Raw genomic sequence first — 16,194 nt, 5'->3', positions numbered from 1 at the left:
AATTTCAAAACCATGGAAGAACATAGCGACGTTAAAGAGATGGCAAATGCATTCACAAGTTTCACCTTGGTTTATGGTGATAGATTATTATCGAGGCATTATCACTTTTATAGATCCGGTGACAAGTATTTTATAAAAACACCTCGAGAACTGCATGATGGCTATAAAATATATTGTTCCAAGTATGGTTGGTTGTTGATGTACAATGGTGATGGACAGGCAGTGTTCTTTAACCCGTTCACAGGTGATATACGTAAGCTTCCGCGGTGGTATAATTACTTTGAAACTCTTAGTTTCTCAGCACCACCTACTTCACCCGATTGCATGGTTGTTGGATTTTCGAAACACTCTCACCCTCGTGGCCTACGTATTTGCATCCTCTTTGTATTTCAAAGTATGTGGTTTGCCTATCTTTTGAAACTTGGCATATCTAATGATATATATTCTTTTAACTTTCCAACAATCATTGGTCGTGATATCTACGTCTTGCGGAACAATGAAAGAATTGAAGCTTTTAAAAAAATAAGTCAAGTTAAATTCTCCTCGGACGTTGTTGTTGACAAAGTCCCAAGTAGTTGCGGAAAAAATCCGACAAAGTACTTTTTATCGACTTGTGATCAGCAACTTTTACTTGTCATCATGGATGAGTCCGAAGAATATGTTGAGGTGTTCAAGCTAAACGCTTCTACAAAAGAATGGGAGATGATCGATAGTTTAGGAAACCATATGATTTATATTTCGGATGCATCGTGTATATACCTTGAAGCCAAATCACCGAAATTGGAAAACAAGATTTACGTTCCAAGAAGACTAGATAATGATGACACAAAGATGGTGTTCTATTCCCTCGAAACATGCAGGTACCACACAATTGATGACAAAAATATCCAAAAAAGTTCTTGTGTTTGATTTATTAAAAATTATTAAGGACTATAATGCTCACACATGGATCGAACCATGTTGGTCCTAAAAAAAGTATGTGGTAGGTTAAACCTGTTATCATTTTAAAATTATAATAAGGAAGAGAAGTGCTAATTTCGTTTGCATTGTAACATTTGAATGTATTGAAAAAGGAGAAAATTAAATAATTGAATATTATTATTTGATCAACTCGAGGTGCTATTATTTTTGTTTAAATTGATTCAAGATCCGTGGTCTCCTAATATATATCACCCTTTTAGCGGTTAGACTTCAAAAAAATTGAGAGAACAAGACATATTTTACTCGAATTTTCTTCTTCTTTTCCAATTGTAAATGTACCGTATTTAAAGAAACAAAGAACAAACTACCACTAGCATGAAAATAGGAAATAATGTAAACATGGACAATTGCATGCACTAAACTAAAGCAACGTAGGCATGAGGATCAAACGTGGCGTGCAATTATTATTATTATTATTATTAATATTATTATTATTGTTGTTGTTGTTAATAAAACACCCAAGAAAATAGATGAAATCAACAAGAATCGAAGAGCTGAAAAACTAACCCCACATAACTTTCATATATAATATATGAAGTTTTATAAATTATTGAACATACCGTTAAGACGTCCTTAATTTTATATATGTACCGACGTAAATTTTTTTCAAAACTGAGCCCCGGTTAAATTTAGGGAGATTTTCATATATCCTCTTATTAAGGAACCTTTTTTTGGAACGGCCAACAAACATAGAATGCTTGGGTACTCCATACGAGGTGACCCAATGGCAAAAGGCCACCGCCAGCTGGCTCAACCCAGCCGTACGGAGCCCTTAAGCGCCTCCAAGTTATCTCTAGTTCCGAGGAAAACCCACCGCCCGAAGGCCCACTGGTGGTAAAACCCGAATGCCCTTAGGATCGAACTGAAAATCACAAAGTGTTGTAAGTGGGAATTGAACTTGAGTCTCTGTTGAAAAACCCAAGCTCCCTACCACTACATATCCACAACCCTAATATTAAATTACACATATCCCCTTTTTTTACAATATAAAACATCATGACCAAAATGCCCCTTTTAGGATTACAATAATATTAAAAAAATCATAACTTCAAAATATAAATCAAAAACAAAAAATCTAAAAATACCAAAATGTTTCCTCTGTTGTCCTCGTTCCATAAAAAAAATAAAAACTGTGAAATCGAACCGAAACCGAAAAGTCAACGGAAATGAAACAAAAAACCAAAACCGAACCAAATCAATCGAAATCAAAAAATCGATCAAACGAAACTAAAAAGATTGAAACCGAACAAAAACGAAACTAAAAAAACGGACAAAAGCGAAACAAAAAACCAAAAACGAGTCCGGAATCAACCAAAAAGAAACCAAAACCCTACCCGTCCTGTGTGAAAACTCCTGTTGCTTGAAACTTGAACCGAACCCGTTCCAATCTCAAACCTGTTTCGTGCCGAAACCTGTCTAGTGGGAAACATGTTCTGATATGAAACCTACCACATTTCCTTAGGACACTAAGCCACATCGATCCATTTTTTTGAATATGTCGACCCATTTTGACCCGAAAATAACAAGATAAAATTTCAAATGACCCATTTTGACCCATTTAGATAAAATCTCTGACCCAAACCAACCCATTTAATTTTTAAAACAACCCAAATTGACTCATTTAAAATGGTTTGGATCAAGATTGTCACCCCTAATCTAGATCTACAAAGCAAGTGGATAAGCTCTTTGTCAAACTTATTGATAATGTGTCATAACACATGTCCATCAAATAGTTAATCTTGTCTAGAGAAAAAGTAAATTTTTTGTATATAAATAATAGCTCAATGTAAAGAAGAACATGCACCTCATACATACGCATTCATAAGTGATACATTTCACTACTTTCTTTTTTTGCCAAATTTTCTAAAGTTCTCAAGTTTTAGCACTACTTTTGTGTTAATTCTTGTTAAATCATAACATTATATATTATTATTATTATTATAAAAACCTAAATAAACAAACACCACATATATCTTTTTTTTCTTCCAAACAACGACTTTCTTGTATTTAGCCTATCGTACTCTTCAAATTTGGAGAGCCCCGATGCCCCACTCTGGCCAGACTATGTTGTCTTAACTGGGCCCACGCTGATTTTATAGTCTGGCTTGGGCGTACCCCCGGGAAACCATACCGCCGACTACCAGTTAACAGTTCGTTGTGCCACCACAAGAGCAGAATTCTCTGGCGTAACACACGATTGGACGCAAACCCAGGTTGTCTCAGGGTTCGAACTCACAACCATTGCCCAAGACCTAGCTCAAATCCTTCAATGACACTATATCGGTTCGAACACCGCACATATATAGTATCTACGTTTCAGTTTTTCTTTTAACCAAAATTACGTATTATGCATATTAGCCCACTCAACAACATTATGTCTTTTCTCTGGAAGACTTTGTCTTGATGTTTTTATGCAAGTCACTAGTGCATCTAGAGGGTTCTAAACTTCTAATATATATATATATATATATATATACTAGGCCGGTGCCCGCGCGATGCAGCGGGAAACACATACCCTAGTAATCATGTAACAAGTTTATGGGTGTTCGTTGTTTGATTTAAAACCGTAAAACCGTTCAAGTTGGTCAATGGCTTGATTTCACGGTTGATTTTTTTCATTAATTTTTGGCCGGTCGTTTTCGGTTTTCGACGAAAACCCGTTGCTAACGGTTATGCCCACGGTTGAAGTTTGGCCTTCATACTTTTTGTGAAGCCGTTACAAATTCGTACAACATTAATTTGAGTTGATTTTATTATTTTGTTTTTGTAATGTGAGTTGTATAAATGGAGGACTGAATTTGTAATTTCAGGATTTATAAACTAAAACAGAACATGGGTTGTACATTACTGCATATTTATGTGTTTAAACATTTTATTGATTTATAATTACATATTTGAAATGTTCATTAATGCTTTAGTGACTTGTACATTATAAACCGTACCTCGATATTGAATAAATTTTATATGAAAATGTCGACAAAAAAGTACGATGCATCGGTAAGCTCTGTTTTTTCCTAAAACATAATATATTTAGAGATATAGAAGAAAAATAAGAAAATATATAAACCTGGCAAATACATGAGTAAAGATGAGGGGTAAAAGTTGTAACAATTTCTTAATTTACAAAAGGTTAGTAAAGTTTAAGTGCAAATTTTATAACTATTTTCTAACAAATTGAATTTACGTAAAACATATTTTGTAATGGACAACTTTGCCCCTATGCTTCAAGCTTTATAGGGTGTACATAAGGCTTTGAATATTATAAATTACTTAAAAACCTAGTGTCTTAATTTGCACATGAAAGCTACATTATATATAATATAGACGGATGGTCGTACGATGCGGCGGGGAACGAAAATTCTAGTAATCATGTAAAAATTACGGATGTTCAAGGTTCGTTTGAAACCTTAAAAAACTTTTAAACCAATCATCACTTTTGGTCAGCTGGTTTCAGAATGTTCAAACCGTAGCAAACGGTTTGGCTTATGCTTTATACTGGAGATTGGCCATATAAAATCAGGCCGGTCAGTAAACTTATTATTGAAGCTCAATGTGTGAAACCAAACCATTAGTAACGATTCAGTTTGAATTTTCAATGATTCAGTTTCAGTTTTCAATGAAAAAATATGAACCGACAGTTTGACTTATTGCTTAACTTAGAAACTGTTAATACCGAATTGTGAACACCCATACGTAACATCCTAATTTTAATCGGAACAAACTATAGCAATACCATACCCAAATTAAAGAAAATAAAATGCTCATTTTTGTGGTGTAATTTTCTTAAAAAAATATTAACATATGAAAAAGTTACGGCTGCTGGAAAATAGTTGGTGGGAAGTTGGTTAACAATTAAATTTAAAAAGAAATAAATTGGTAAAGATAAAGGTCCAAAGTTGTAACTATTTCTTAAATTTACAAAAATTAAGTAAAGTTGAGGGGGTAATGTTGTAACTATTTATAGGTATATTTTTTAATGGACAAGTTTGTCCTTCTCTTACATGCTATATAATGTATGCATTATGCATTATAAGTTGTAAATTACTTAAAAAAGAGATGTCTTAATTTGCCCATAACTTATGTATTATATATAGTATAGATATATATATATATATATATATATATATATATAGGGTTAAGTTAAATTCATTTTCCTAAGAAGGCTAGGAAGAAGGGTATTTTAGTCTAACACTTTAATATCAAAACCCACTTACATTAATTTCAAAAACCCAATTACATCTTCACTTATCTCCTACAACCACCACCACTCCACCGCCCACCGCCACCACTTCGCCGGAAAAGTTTGAAAAAACACTATGAAAAACACGATGATAAAAACACAATTGTATGATACAATGTAAAAAACACAATGAAAAATACTATTGTATAACACAATTTTGGTAAAACACAATTTGTAAAAACCCACTTATTTTTTTTCAATTTTTATAACAATATGATACTCATATAAAAGATAAAAAGACACTCGTTATTATGGTGAATTTGTTTTTCAATAAAAACGTCGTAAAAAAAAGTTATGGACGTTTAAAAATGATGGGGGAATTTGGCATGTACCTTGCATGTGGAGAGAGAAAGTCAACAAATGTGTTATTCCTTTTATACCCTTTCCCTTATGTTCACACTTGATTTCCCTCTAAACTAATCTCAACCCTCCATGTACAAAATCAATAGAGAAGATTACTTCCTATTCTTCCAACAAAAACTATACTTCCTATTATAACCTAACCCTATATATATATATATATTCATGATACCAAGATGTTTGTTGCTTCAGACATAGATCAAGAATACTAAACCCTTTTCTAATGATAAGGTCTCAGATTTGCTGATCAAATGCATGATGGTTGAATTCAATTATTGATCTAGATAATTAACAACTACTTACTTATAACGTGCCGTTAACTTCAGACTTTACTCGCATATTAGTACATATCATTTTGCAGATGTCCAGCTTTGAATTTAGATTTATGGCTTCAATGTAGTTAAAAGACCAACACTGACAACTTCAATTGTTTTCAGATGAGTCGCTTGTTTGTGTTTTTATCGTGAACTTACCTGAGCGTTTTGCTCAAATTATATAAAAAGTTCTTTAAGAAACAAAGACGTACGGAGACATTGATCATACAATTGAAAAAAATGTCAATTCAAATCAACATACAATATACCTTTATACTACCTGGGTAGTTGCATTATACAAACGACCACCATCAATGATGCCTTGCTACTTTGACAACCAGTAAATCAAGATTAAAAACGTGCAAACCGAAGCCACTAATGAAAGAATGATTGTGTCCATAGATTTTTTCTTCTTTATCGCCGACAGAATATTATTCACCTGTAGAGCCAATAAAAAAAACCTGTATTAATTTTGTTAAAGATTTACCACCTAATTGTGTATAATGCATGAATCACTAAGAACCAAATGCAGAACACTAAATATTGCAGGAACACGCAGAACAATAAGAACTCATTTTTTACAATCTTAAAAATGTTGAAATAAAAGAAACGATACAAAATGTAATTTTTATTCATTTCATCTGAAAAAAAAAGGACAAATTTCATTTACGTATATAACCTTGGCAAGCGTAGATACTAGATAAACAATTAAAATTTTAAAATATATGTAGATATTAGTTTGATGTTTTTTATGTACACAAGCATGCACATTTGCCTGTAGAGGTTCATTACATAACCACTTACTTATTACAAGCCCACCCAACCATTCAACATTATTTTATTGAAATCATCCTATAAAAAGCTACTATGTTATCTCATTTTGTTTATAACCGTAAAACTAGAAAGGAAAAAAAATTGAAATGCTAAGTTACTAACAACAAATTTCCTTTATACCTTTGGTTTTAGTAAATTCAAGTACTTGATAATAGTTTACTTACAGTTGGCAGACGACTGCTAACATTGGTCAACTTTGAATTGATGCCGCCAAACGTTGACCGTTGAAACATGAGGGTACCTAGGGTTTCTTGTGCTTGTGATATCACACCGTCCATCTGCAATCAAAATTTAAAAAAATAGCAAAACTTGGATTCATGAGAACTCAATACATTTATATATTTGTTATCTATGAACAAAATACACACCTGGCCCGTACTTCTCAGGAGAGTAGCACGCTCTTTGAGAAGAGATTGCTCGTGGGACCCACCGCCTTCTTCAAGATCTAATCGTGTTCGGTCAAACTCCCTGAAATCCTCAAGCAATGATGCATGCTCTCTCTTTGCTCTAAGACTAGACCGAAGCCGATTAAATTCCTGCAATTATATAAATTTAAATTTTGATCATCTTATGAGGTAATATAATAATGTAATTACCTGACTAAGATCATGATGAATTTCTTGATGACGGGTCAACGTATGCGATAATATTTCTGACCCACCTGATGATATCCATGCTTGCATTTGAGAAATTACATGTTGTAATTCTTTGAGTAATTGTTCTATTCTTGATCCAAGATTATTCTCATTACCATCATCAGCTTTTGTCAAAACTAATTTTCTATACAAATGCATTTGATCATCCAATTGTGCTTCAAGCTTCCTTGCCTAAACCAAAAAAATAATAATAATTAAATAAATAAATAAAATCAATCTGATATTCCAGTAGCATGATTTGTAAACCTAACTACCTTGTATGACAATCAAACTGATGCAAAATTTAGGGGTGCAAACAAGTCAAGCCGAGGGATCGGATAAATAAAAAGCTCGAAACAAGCCGAACCTCATCGAGTCCGAAATAAAGCTCATTTAGTTATCGAGCCCAAGGTCGAACCTTGTATGGGAAGATCATTTAGGCTCGTCGAGCCTTAACGAGCCTAGTGTATTTTTTGATTTTAACTATTTTGGACTTCTGTTTATTAATTTCACACTGCACAGCCGAGCTCGAGCTTAGCTTTGGCTCATTTAAGCACTGAAAATGAACTCGAGCCGAGCTTAGGCACGTTAAGTATTTTCTCAAAATATATAAAAGATAATTAAAAATGTCATCATCATCATCATCGTCATCATCATCATCATCATCGTACTCAGTAAATCCCACCAATAGCAAAGCTATGGTAGGGTCTGAGGAGGGTAAGATGTAGACAGCCTTACCTCTACCCCATAGGAATAGAGAGGCTGCTTCCAGTGAGACCCTCGGCTCAATAGTGGTTTTGCATCAAGCCTTGGACGTAAGGCACATAACACTCAACCATCGACACCCAAGCCGATTGGTGCATGCAGCCTTGTCTTTCGGCTATCAACGCCACCACATGATGCCTAATTAACCTTCCGTCATTTTTAACGCTATTTTCACAAAATTAGTAAAATAACGTCAAAATTAGTGCAATTTCACTTTTGCCCACCCAAGGGCCCACGCATACATGCATTATATGCGCACATGTAATAAATGATCCAAGCTTAATCTTGAGAAAACGAATCACGAGCTGAGCTCAAGCTTTAAAAACAACTCACGAGCCGAGCTCGAGCTTTAGAAAAAGGGCTCGAAACAAGCCGAGTTTAGGTTCATTCAGGTTTTTCTCAAAATATACAGAAATAATTAAAAATGTATATAAATTAATTAATTAATAACAAATGACCCGAGTTCGAGCTTTAGAAAAAGGGCTCGAAACAAGCCGAGTTTAGGCTCATTCAGATTTTTCTCAAAATATACAAAAATAATTAAAAATGAATATAAATTAATTAATTAATAACAAATGAGCCGAGCTCAAGCTAGCTTGAGAAAATGGTTCACGAGCCAAGCTCGACTGGTCGAGCCTAGTTGATCTTGGAGCGTTTAAACCTTCATGACAAAAACCAGCACAAAAATCATTAAATCCACAAAAATCGTTTTTTGGTTAATTTCGGTTTCGGTTTGATTATTTTCGGTTTTTTTTTCAATTATGTGTTGACATTGCAAAAAAAAATTTTAAAAATGAAAATGCATATTTTAAGCTTGTATAAGAACATGTTAGAGTACCACAGTCCACATATATATTGAATAAAAAACAAAAATAGGCACGTGTTACTTGAAACTATACGAATACAAAGTTGCTAAATAGAGTTTAAAAATTAAAAAGCATTAAAAGTTAAGTCCCGATCTTCATTCATCATCTTATTAATTTATCTTAAAAGTTTAGTTCATTCCTCATCATCTTGATAATCTTTATCATTATCAATCAGTTCGGTTCGGTTTTTTTCGGTTTTTTAAAAATAGATAACCGAATCGAAACCGAAATTTCGGTTTTTCAAATAAACAAAAAATTAACCGTCGGTTAATGCTTCGGTTCGGTTTTTTCGGTTAATTCGGTTTCGATTCGGTTAATTCGGTTTTCTGCTCACCCCTACATTGAACTCTTGGTTTGCATTAAAAATTATATTTTCAGTTTAGAAATATATGTTTTGTGTTTTTGGAAATTATTGCAGATAAGAAGTAACTAGGGCATCTTTTAGACGTGCTGCTCATTGACTTATTCAGTGCAGCACTCACACCCTGTTGTCTCAAGGGAGAAGGTGAAATCCTAAATGTTTAGCTTGCTTATTTATGGATTATGAACAAGTTAAGCTGCTCATCATTTGGACATATGTCAAATATTACACTTGCACAAGTTGAGCTGCTCATCTTTTAAGTCAGTTTTCGTATCAAACCTGAAACCCATCCAACTAAACGTCTCGGTTTTTGTTCAATCCGGTGGGTTTACGCATTGACGAATTTAACCCATTTATAAATTTTTGTATTTCCAGATTGCCCCTTGATATAATTTTGATCCATATGCAACATTATGACCCGTTTGACTACGACCCCGTAACAAACAATCTGACTCAAATTGTTTAGGGTGTCAAATGTTGCATTGACTATTGCAGTTAATTTCACAAATCAAAACCGCACACCGACAAAAGAAAGGTAACATTCTTTGCGCGAAGCATAACGAACCAAAATGATTCCAATATGAGGTACCTTTTGAATTGCAGATGCGTCAGTTTATGTTTCTCTTTAGAAGTGCCTGCTTGTATTTTGGGCATACCTTGACTTCACATTCACATGTCATCTTGTCCGGTGTTGATTTGATTTTGATGTATAATAAATGCCTTGATTCTTCGCAGCAGCAGTAACAGTAACAGTAAGAGTAATAATAATAATAATAATAATAGCTGCTTGAGAAACTGATGGATATATGATAATGAGAAGATGATGACATTAATGACACAAATGTTTGAGAGGAATGAGATGCAGACTCGGATGATTAACTTGCTGAGTCAACGGGTTGAACATTTGGAGACGTTCGGTTGCGATAAACCTCGAAAGAAGAAGAAGATGCATTCTGTGTAACAAGATGTTTTGTAACAATTTGCATTTGTTTCTGTCATTGTACTTGTTGATTTACTCGTCGATTACTCGGTTGCCTGCCTATACCATTTTTTACAACATTGATTGTGCATGTTATCCTCCATAGAACCTCAATGTTTGCAGAGCATGCTAAAGATCAAGTTGGTTTTGATCAATTTAGAGGAGGCTTTTTTGAATTTAAATAATAAAAATATTATTTTTTATAGTTAGAAACAAAAAATGGAGAATGCATAAAATAAAATGTCTTTTTTTTTTTTTAATTTTTAAAAATCCTTGTCATCTTTCATTAACAACTTGATACTTGATCAAGTGTGACCTGTTAATTTGATAAAGACCTGAATTTGTGTAAGATTAAAATAACAAATGTAAATTCTTTCTCAAAAATTATTGTTACTTTAGTTAAATAATACACTTTCGTTGAAGTTGTTTTTTTGACTTTTACAAAATAATCATAAAAACTTTTGTCTGTTATGATTCAATGAATTATTTTGGATAGTCTTGCAAGTAAAAGGCATGTGGATGCACACATATTTCAAACCAACTATACCTACATGTCTCCATTGTAGTATTATAAATATGCATGTGTGTATGGAGTAAAAGATCATCCCTGCAATAAAAATTTCTTTACTCTCTTTCTAATTATTTTCTATATTAATGTTAATCTTGTTATGATTTAGTGGAAGTATTATAACACGTTATCAGCACGAATCGCTTGTGGCTTAATCAAGAAGACCAACTAAGTAAGAAGACGTCAATCAGGTAAACATATCATTAAAAAGATAACTATAATGATAAAACAAAACAAATATAAAAACATCTTATTATAATCTTTTACTAATTATGGGACTAATAACTCTCTAACCTTTACTTACTATATCTATAACTTCTATTCATGTACTAATGATTATTTATATATCATAAACAAGTTCATTGTTATTATTATTATTATTCTGCATACTAATTTTACATCTTATTTAATAGATTTTCATTTATATCTCATTTATTCTAAGTGTGTGTGTGTAGCCGTTATAAAACGATTATAAATTTTTCACTACAAATAATCAATTATCAATCTCAATCTTTTCACAAATACAAAACTATTCTTCTCAGGAATACCCAAGATAATATTTTTGAAATATGCTTCACCCAGTTTTGATGTTAGCCACCATAATGATGATAATCTTATTGTTCTTAATTTGTAATCTCCCACCTAAGGAGTTTGATTTTTTCTTTTTCCTTTATCTACTTATTGCTCTACCTTTGTATTTTCTTTCAATCTTAATAAGTATGTAATCCTAATATTTATCTAATTTGTGTTTAGTAATAAAATGACAAATATTGCAAAGCTTGAATTTTTGACTCTCAAATGTTTTGGAGATAACTATATGCCATGGACAGCAAATATCAAAAGACACCTCAAATCAATGGGTGTGTTAGAAGCAATTAATAAAAACAACACATTGGATGACAACAATAGAACAAAAGCCGATGTCTTTATTCATAAACACATTGTTGAAATACTTCAGTTGGAGTATTTTAATCATGATAATCCAAGTGTTTTATGGAAAGAATTAAAAAACAGATTTGATCATCAAAGGGATTCATTACTCCCTGCTGCTAGAGCCGAATGGAACAGTCTAAGGTTCCAAGATTTTAAAAAAGTGAATGATTACACATCTGCTCTATTAAATATATGTTCAAGGCTTGAATATTTTGGACAAATTATGTCCGAGGCAGATAAGTTAGAAAAAATTCACTCTACTTTTCATGCATCAAATATAATTTTGTAACAACAATTACGGTTGCAAAATTTTCAAACATATTCTGATCTGAATACAAATCTCATCATAGCAGAGCAAAATAATGAGCTATGAAAAACCATCAAGCTCGTCTCACAGGATCATTAGCCATACCAGAAGCAAATATTGCTTATAGAAATGATCATAAGAATTCTGGACGTAAATGGGAACAAGGCCATGGGTGAGGACGTGGGCGTGGTTGAAACAATTTCAATAAAACCCATTTTAGTGGTCGCAACCACTCATTTAAATGGAATAATAATCGTGGACGTGGACACGGTCGTGGTCGTGGTCGTAGCCAAAAAGCTAATAATTACCACGCTAACCAGCAAAACAAGTTTAAAAATGATGCTGGTACGATGGAGGCTCATGTTTCAGATGTGGAAGTACTAATCATTGGGCAAAGACTTGTCGAACACCTTCACATATGTGTGAATTATATCAAACATCTCTGAGAGGAAAGGAAAAGGAAGTGAATCATATCGACAATATTGACGATGTCGATATTGAATTAAATATCTTAGATTTTATCAATGAATTTGAACCCTGAAAGTGATATTGTAAAATCACAATGATAATTATGTATTTCCTTTCATGTTTATGTCTTAATTATGTTTAATTACTTTTCCTTTCATGCAAAAATAAAAGTCTCTTGTAATAAATTTAGGAATGTATAATATATGCACTTATTGTTTTTTTTCCTTTATATTTGAAGATTAAAATGAATTTCATTGAAGCAAAAGATCAATCAAATGATGCTGATTTATGCATAGCGGATAGTGGTGCTACGCATACTATCTTAAAATCTCAAAAATATTTTCATGAATTAAAACCAACAAAGGGAAATATTAACACAATATCAGGTCCTTCTAACATAATAGAAGGAGTGGGAAAAGCTAATTTAGAATTACCAAATGGTACAAAGCTTTTAGTAGAAAATGCTCTATTTTCTCCAAAATCAACCAGAAATTTGTTGAGTTTCAAGAATATATATCATAATGGATATGATATCCAGTCGAGGACTGTTGATAATGAAAAATATTTACATAATGTAAAGAGAAGTCATATATTGGAAAGGCTACCAATGCTTCATTCTAGTTTGCATTATACATATATAAATGTACCTTAAGTACATATGGCAGTCAAAGAAAACTGTTGTGATTCTGGTATCGTAAACTTATGGCATGACAGATTAGGCTATCCAGGATCCACAATGATGAAAAGGATCATTGAAAATACACATGGGCATCCATTGAAAGATCAAAAGATCCACAAAATAGATAAAATGCCTCAATGCACATCTTGCTCTCTTAGGAAATTAATTACAAGGCCTTCACCATTAAAAGTTGATAAAGAATCACCGATGTTTCTTGAAAGAATTCAAGGTGACATATGTGGACCAATTCATCCACCATGTGGACCATTTAGATACTTCATGGTCTTAATAGACGCATCCAGCAGATGGTCTTATGTCTCTTTATTATCGACTCGTAATGTCGCTTTTGCAAAATTTCTTGCTCAAATTACGTGCACATTTTCCCGATTATACCATTAAAAAGGTAAGGCTCGATAATGCGGGAGAATTTACATAGCATGCTTTCAATGATTATTGCATGTCTGTGGGGATTGTTGTTGAACACCCCGTTGCTCACGTGCACACGCAAAATGGTTTAGCTGAGTCGTTGATCAAACGCCTACAACTGATAGCTAGACCATTAATAATGAGGACAAAACTCCCTGTTTCTATTTGGGGTCACGCAATTCTGCATGCCGGATCATTAATTCGTGTGAGACCAAGTGCAAATCATAAATACTCTCCCATACAACTTGTTTCCGGCAATGAGCCAAACATTTCCCACCTTAGAATTTTTGTGTGTGCTGTGTATGTTCCTATTGCACCATTACAACGCACAAAAATGGGTCCTCAAAGAAGGTTGGGAATATATGTTGGATATGAAACATCTTCCATCATAAGATATCTTGAACCTTTAACAGGTGATGTATTTACAGCACGTTTCGCTGATTGCCATTTTAATGAGGCAATTTTCCCGGCATTAGGGGGAGAAATGAAAAGGCAAGAAAGTGATATATCATGGTGTGTGCCATCATTGTTACACCTAGACCCAAGGTCAAAACAAAGTGAGACAGAGGTTCAAAATATAATACATCTACAACAAATTGCAAATCAATTACCTGATGCATTTACTGATACAAACAAGGTCACTAAATCTCATATACCGGCTGCTAATGCTCCAGCTCGAGTTGAGATTCCATGTAAGCAAAACCATGATGATGCACTGATGTGCTAAGAGTAGTTATATAAAAACACTCTAATCTAGACACTAAGTAATAAATTCTAGACTCTTAAACTTAACTAAAGAGTGTGTTTGGTTAAGATCTATGACACAACTCATAGTAACCTCTTGTGCACTAGAGAAAGAAGCAAGTCTAACACCAATCTACGAAGATAATTCAGGCGGTGTCTCACAAATGAAAGAATGGTATATTAAAACCGACAGAACAAAACATATACCTCCAAGATTCTTCTCATATACTCAAGACCTTATCAAAGATAAACAAGGTGAAATAAGATATGCCCAATCTAGCAACAATTCAGCTGATCTTTTTACAAAGGCACTCCCTACAGCGACTTTCAGGAAACATGTTCATGATATTGGCATGCGACATGTGCGAAAAATGTAATGACCTACAACTTGAGGGGGGGCTATATACTGCACTCTTTTTCCCTTAACTAAAGTTTTTTCCCACTGGGTTTTATTTGGCAAGGTTTTTAATGAGGCAGTACTTCAAAACCCCGAAGTTTGAAAAGTGTCATCCAAGGGAGAGTGTTATGATTCAATGAATTATTTTGGATAGTCTTGCAAGTAAAAGGCATGTGGATGCACACATATTTCAAACCAACTATACGTACATGTCTGCATTGTAGTATTATAAATATGCATGTGTGTAAGGAGTAAAAGATCATCCGTGCAATAAAAATTTCTTTACTCTCTTTCTAATTATTTTCTATATTAATGTTAATTTTGTTATGATTTAGTGGTAGTATTATAACATTATCAAAATTCTATCAAAATAAACATCTTAGGGAGAAAAAAATAACCAAATAATATATATAAAAAAAAACATACTCGTGCAACAAGGTTTTGAAAAATCGCAAAGAATCGTAACCTGATTAGCAGTGAAGATATAAGTAGTGGTAAGGGGTCATGGGCGATGGTTGAGAGTAACATTTGACCATAATCATTTTACCATCATGCTTACTTTTTCATTTGGTGTGCAATTTTCAAATTATACATTTTGATGATGACATAATGAAGTGTATCATAAATATTTAAATTTTCTGCCTTTTCTTTCATTAAAATTTGTTTATAATATTTGTTAGTGATTTAAACTTAGTCAAGCGTATGCTCGTCTTGCAAATTGTCTTGTTTTGACGTTAAAGACTCATCTCTCTCTTTGTTGAATTAGCATTGTTTTTACTCAACTCACAATAGCATATGTTACCTTAACCTACACCAAACTACGGTATCGTCACAAACCGTACCGATGCCATTGAATTTCCGCCGTGAACCTTACTCATACCGAGCTAATCCTTATTGCGTCCCCGCCGCAACGCACGAGCACACCTACTAGTATATATAAAAGAATATTTTTAATAAATCAACTGAATATCTATCTATACTTCTATACTCTCTAATAAAAAGCTACAAGTTTTGCTACCTGCCACTCTTACATTAAACCTCATCATTTTTACCAAATTTATAATAGTAAAATAATATTTACCATTCTTAAAATTTATGCTTCAAAATTTTTTAATTTAATATTTACTTCATATTTTTTTTTTCAAGTATTTGATAATTATAATAATTTTTTACTTTAAAACTGTTTTAAAGACTATTGTACAACGACTGTGTATTAATAGTATTTAATATGTTTATTGTTTCTTGTATATCGATTATTTATTAAATATTGTATTTAAAGAAATATCCGTGTAATAGACGGGTCTCAAACTAGTATAAAATAATATGCATGCCCCACA

The 16,194-nt window shown here is 33.0% G+C and overlaps 1 protein-coding gene across 1 annotated transcript; it reads right to left on the bottom strand.

Moving 5' to 3' along the window:
- Positions 1–6,038: 6,038 nt before the first annotated feature.
- On the bottom strand, positions 6,039–10,036 carry LOC143633193 (Golgi SNAP receptor complex member 1-1-like). The gene is made up of 5 exons (XM_077101543.1): positions 10,013–10,036; positions 7,326–7,556; positions 7,098–7,265; positions 6,894–7,007; positions 6,039–6,334 (listed from the first exon to the last, which is right to left on the bottom strand). Exons 1-5 carry the CDS (start codon positions 10,034–10,036, stop codon positions 6,221–6,223), a joined length of 651 nt encoding a protein of 216 aa, XP_076957658.1. The 3' UTR covers positions 6,039–6,220.
- Positions 10,037–16,194: the final 6,158 nt, after the last annotated feature.

The sequence above is a fragment of the Bidens hawaiensis genome, unplaced genomic scaffold (genome assembly GCF_021521415.1).
Source record: "Bidens hawaiensis isolate Kalapana, Puna unplaced genomic scaffold, B.hawaiensis_p1.1 tig00006634_1, whole genome shotgun sequence".
Classification (NCBI taxonomy): domain Eukaryota; kingdom Viridiplantae; phylum Streptophyta; class Magnoliopsida; order Asterales; family Asteraceae; genus Bidens; species Bidens hawaiensis.
This window is presented reverse-complemented; position numbering and strand designations above follow the sequence as displayed.

Excerpts from the sequence above, each read along its gene's own strand:
- LOC143633193 (XM_077101543.1), bottom strand. The coding sequence starts at position 10,036 with ATGACATGTGAATGTGAAGTCAAG. Across the intron at positions 7,557-10,012 it reads CATGTGAATGTGAAGTCAAG|GCAAGGAAGCTTGAAGCACA; the intron begins GTATGCCCAAAA and ends TTTTTGGTTTAG. Across the intron at positions 7,266-7,325 it reads TTCATCATGATCTTAGTCAG|GAATTTAATCGGCTTCGGTC; the intron begins GTAATTACATTA and ends ATATAATTGCAG.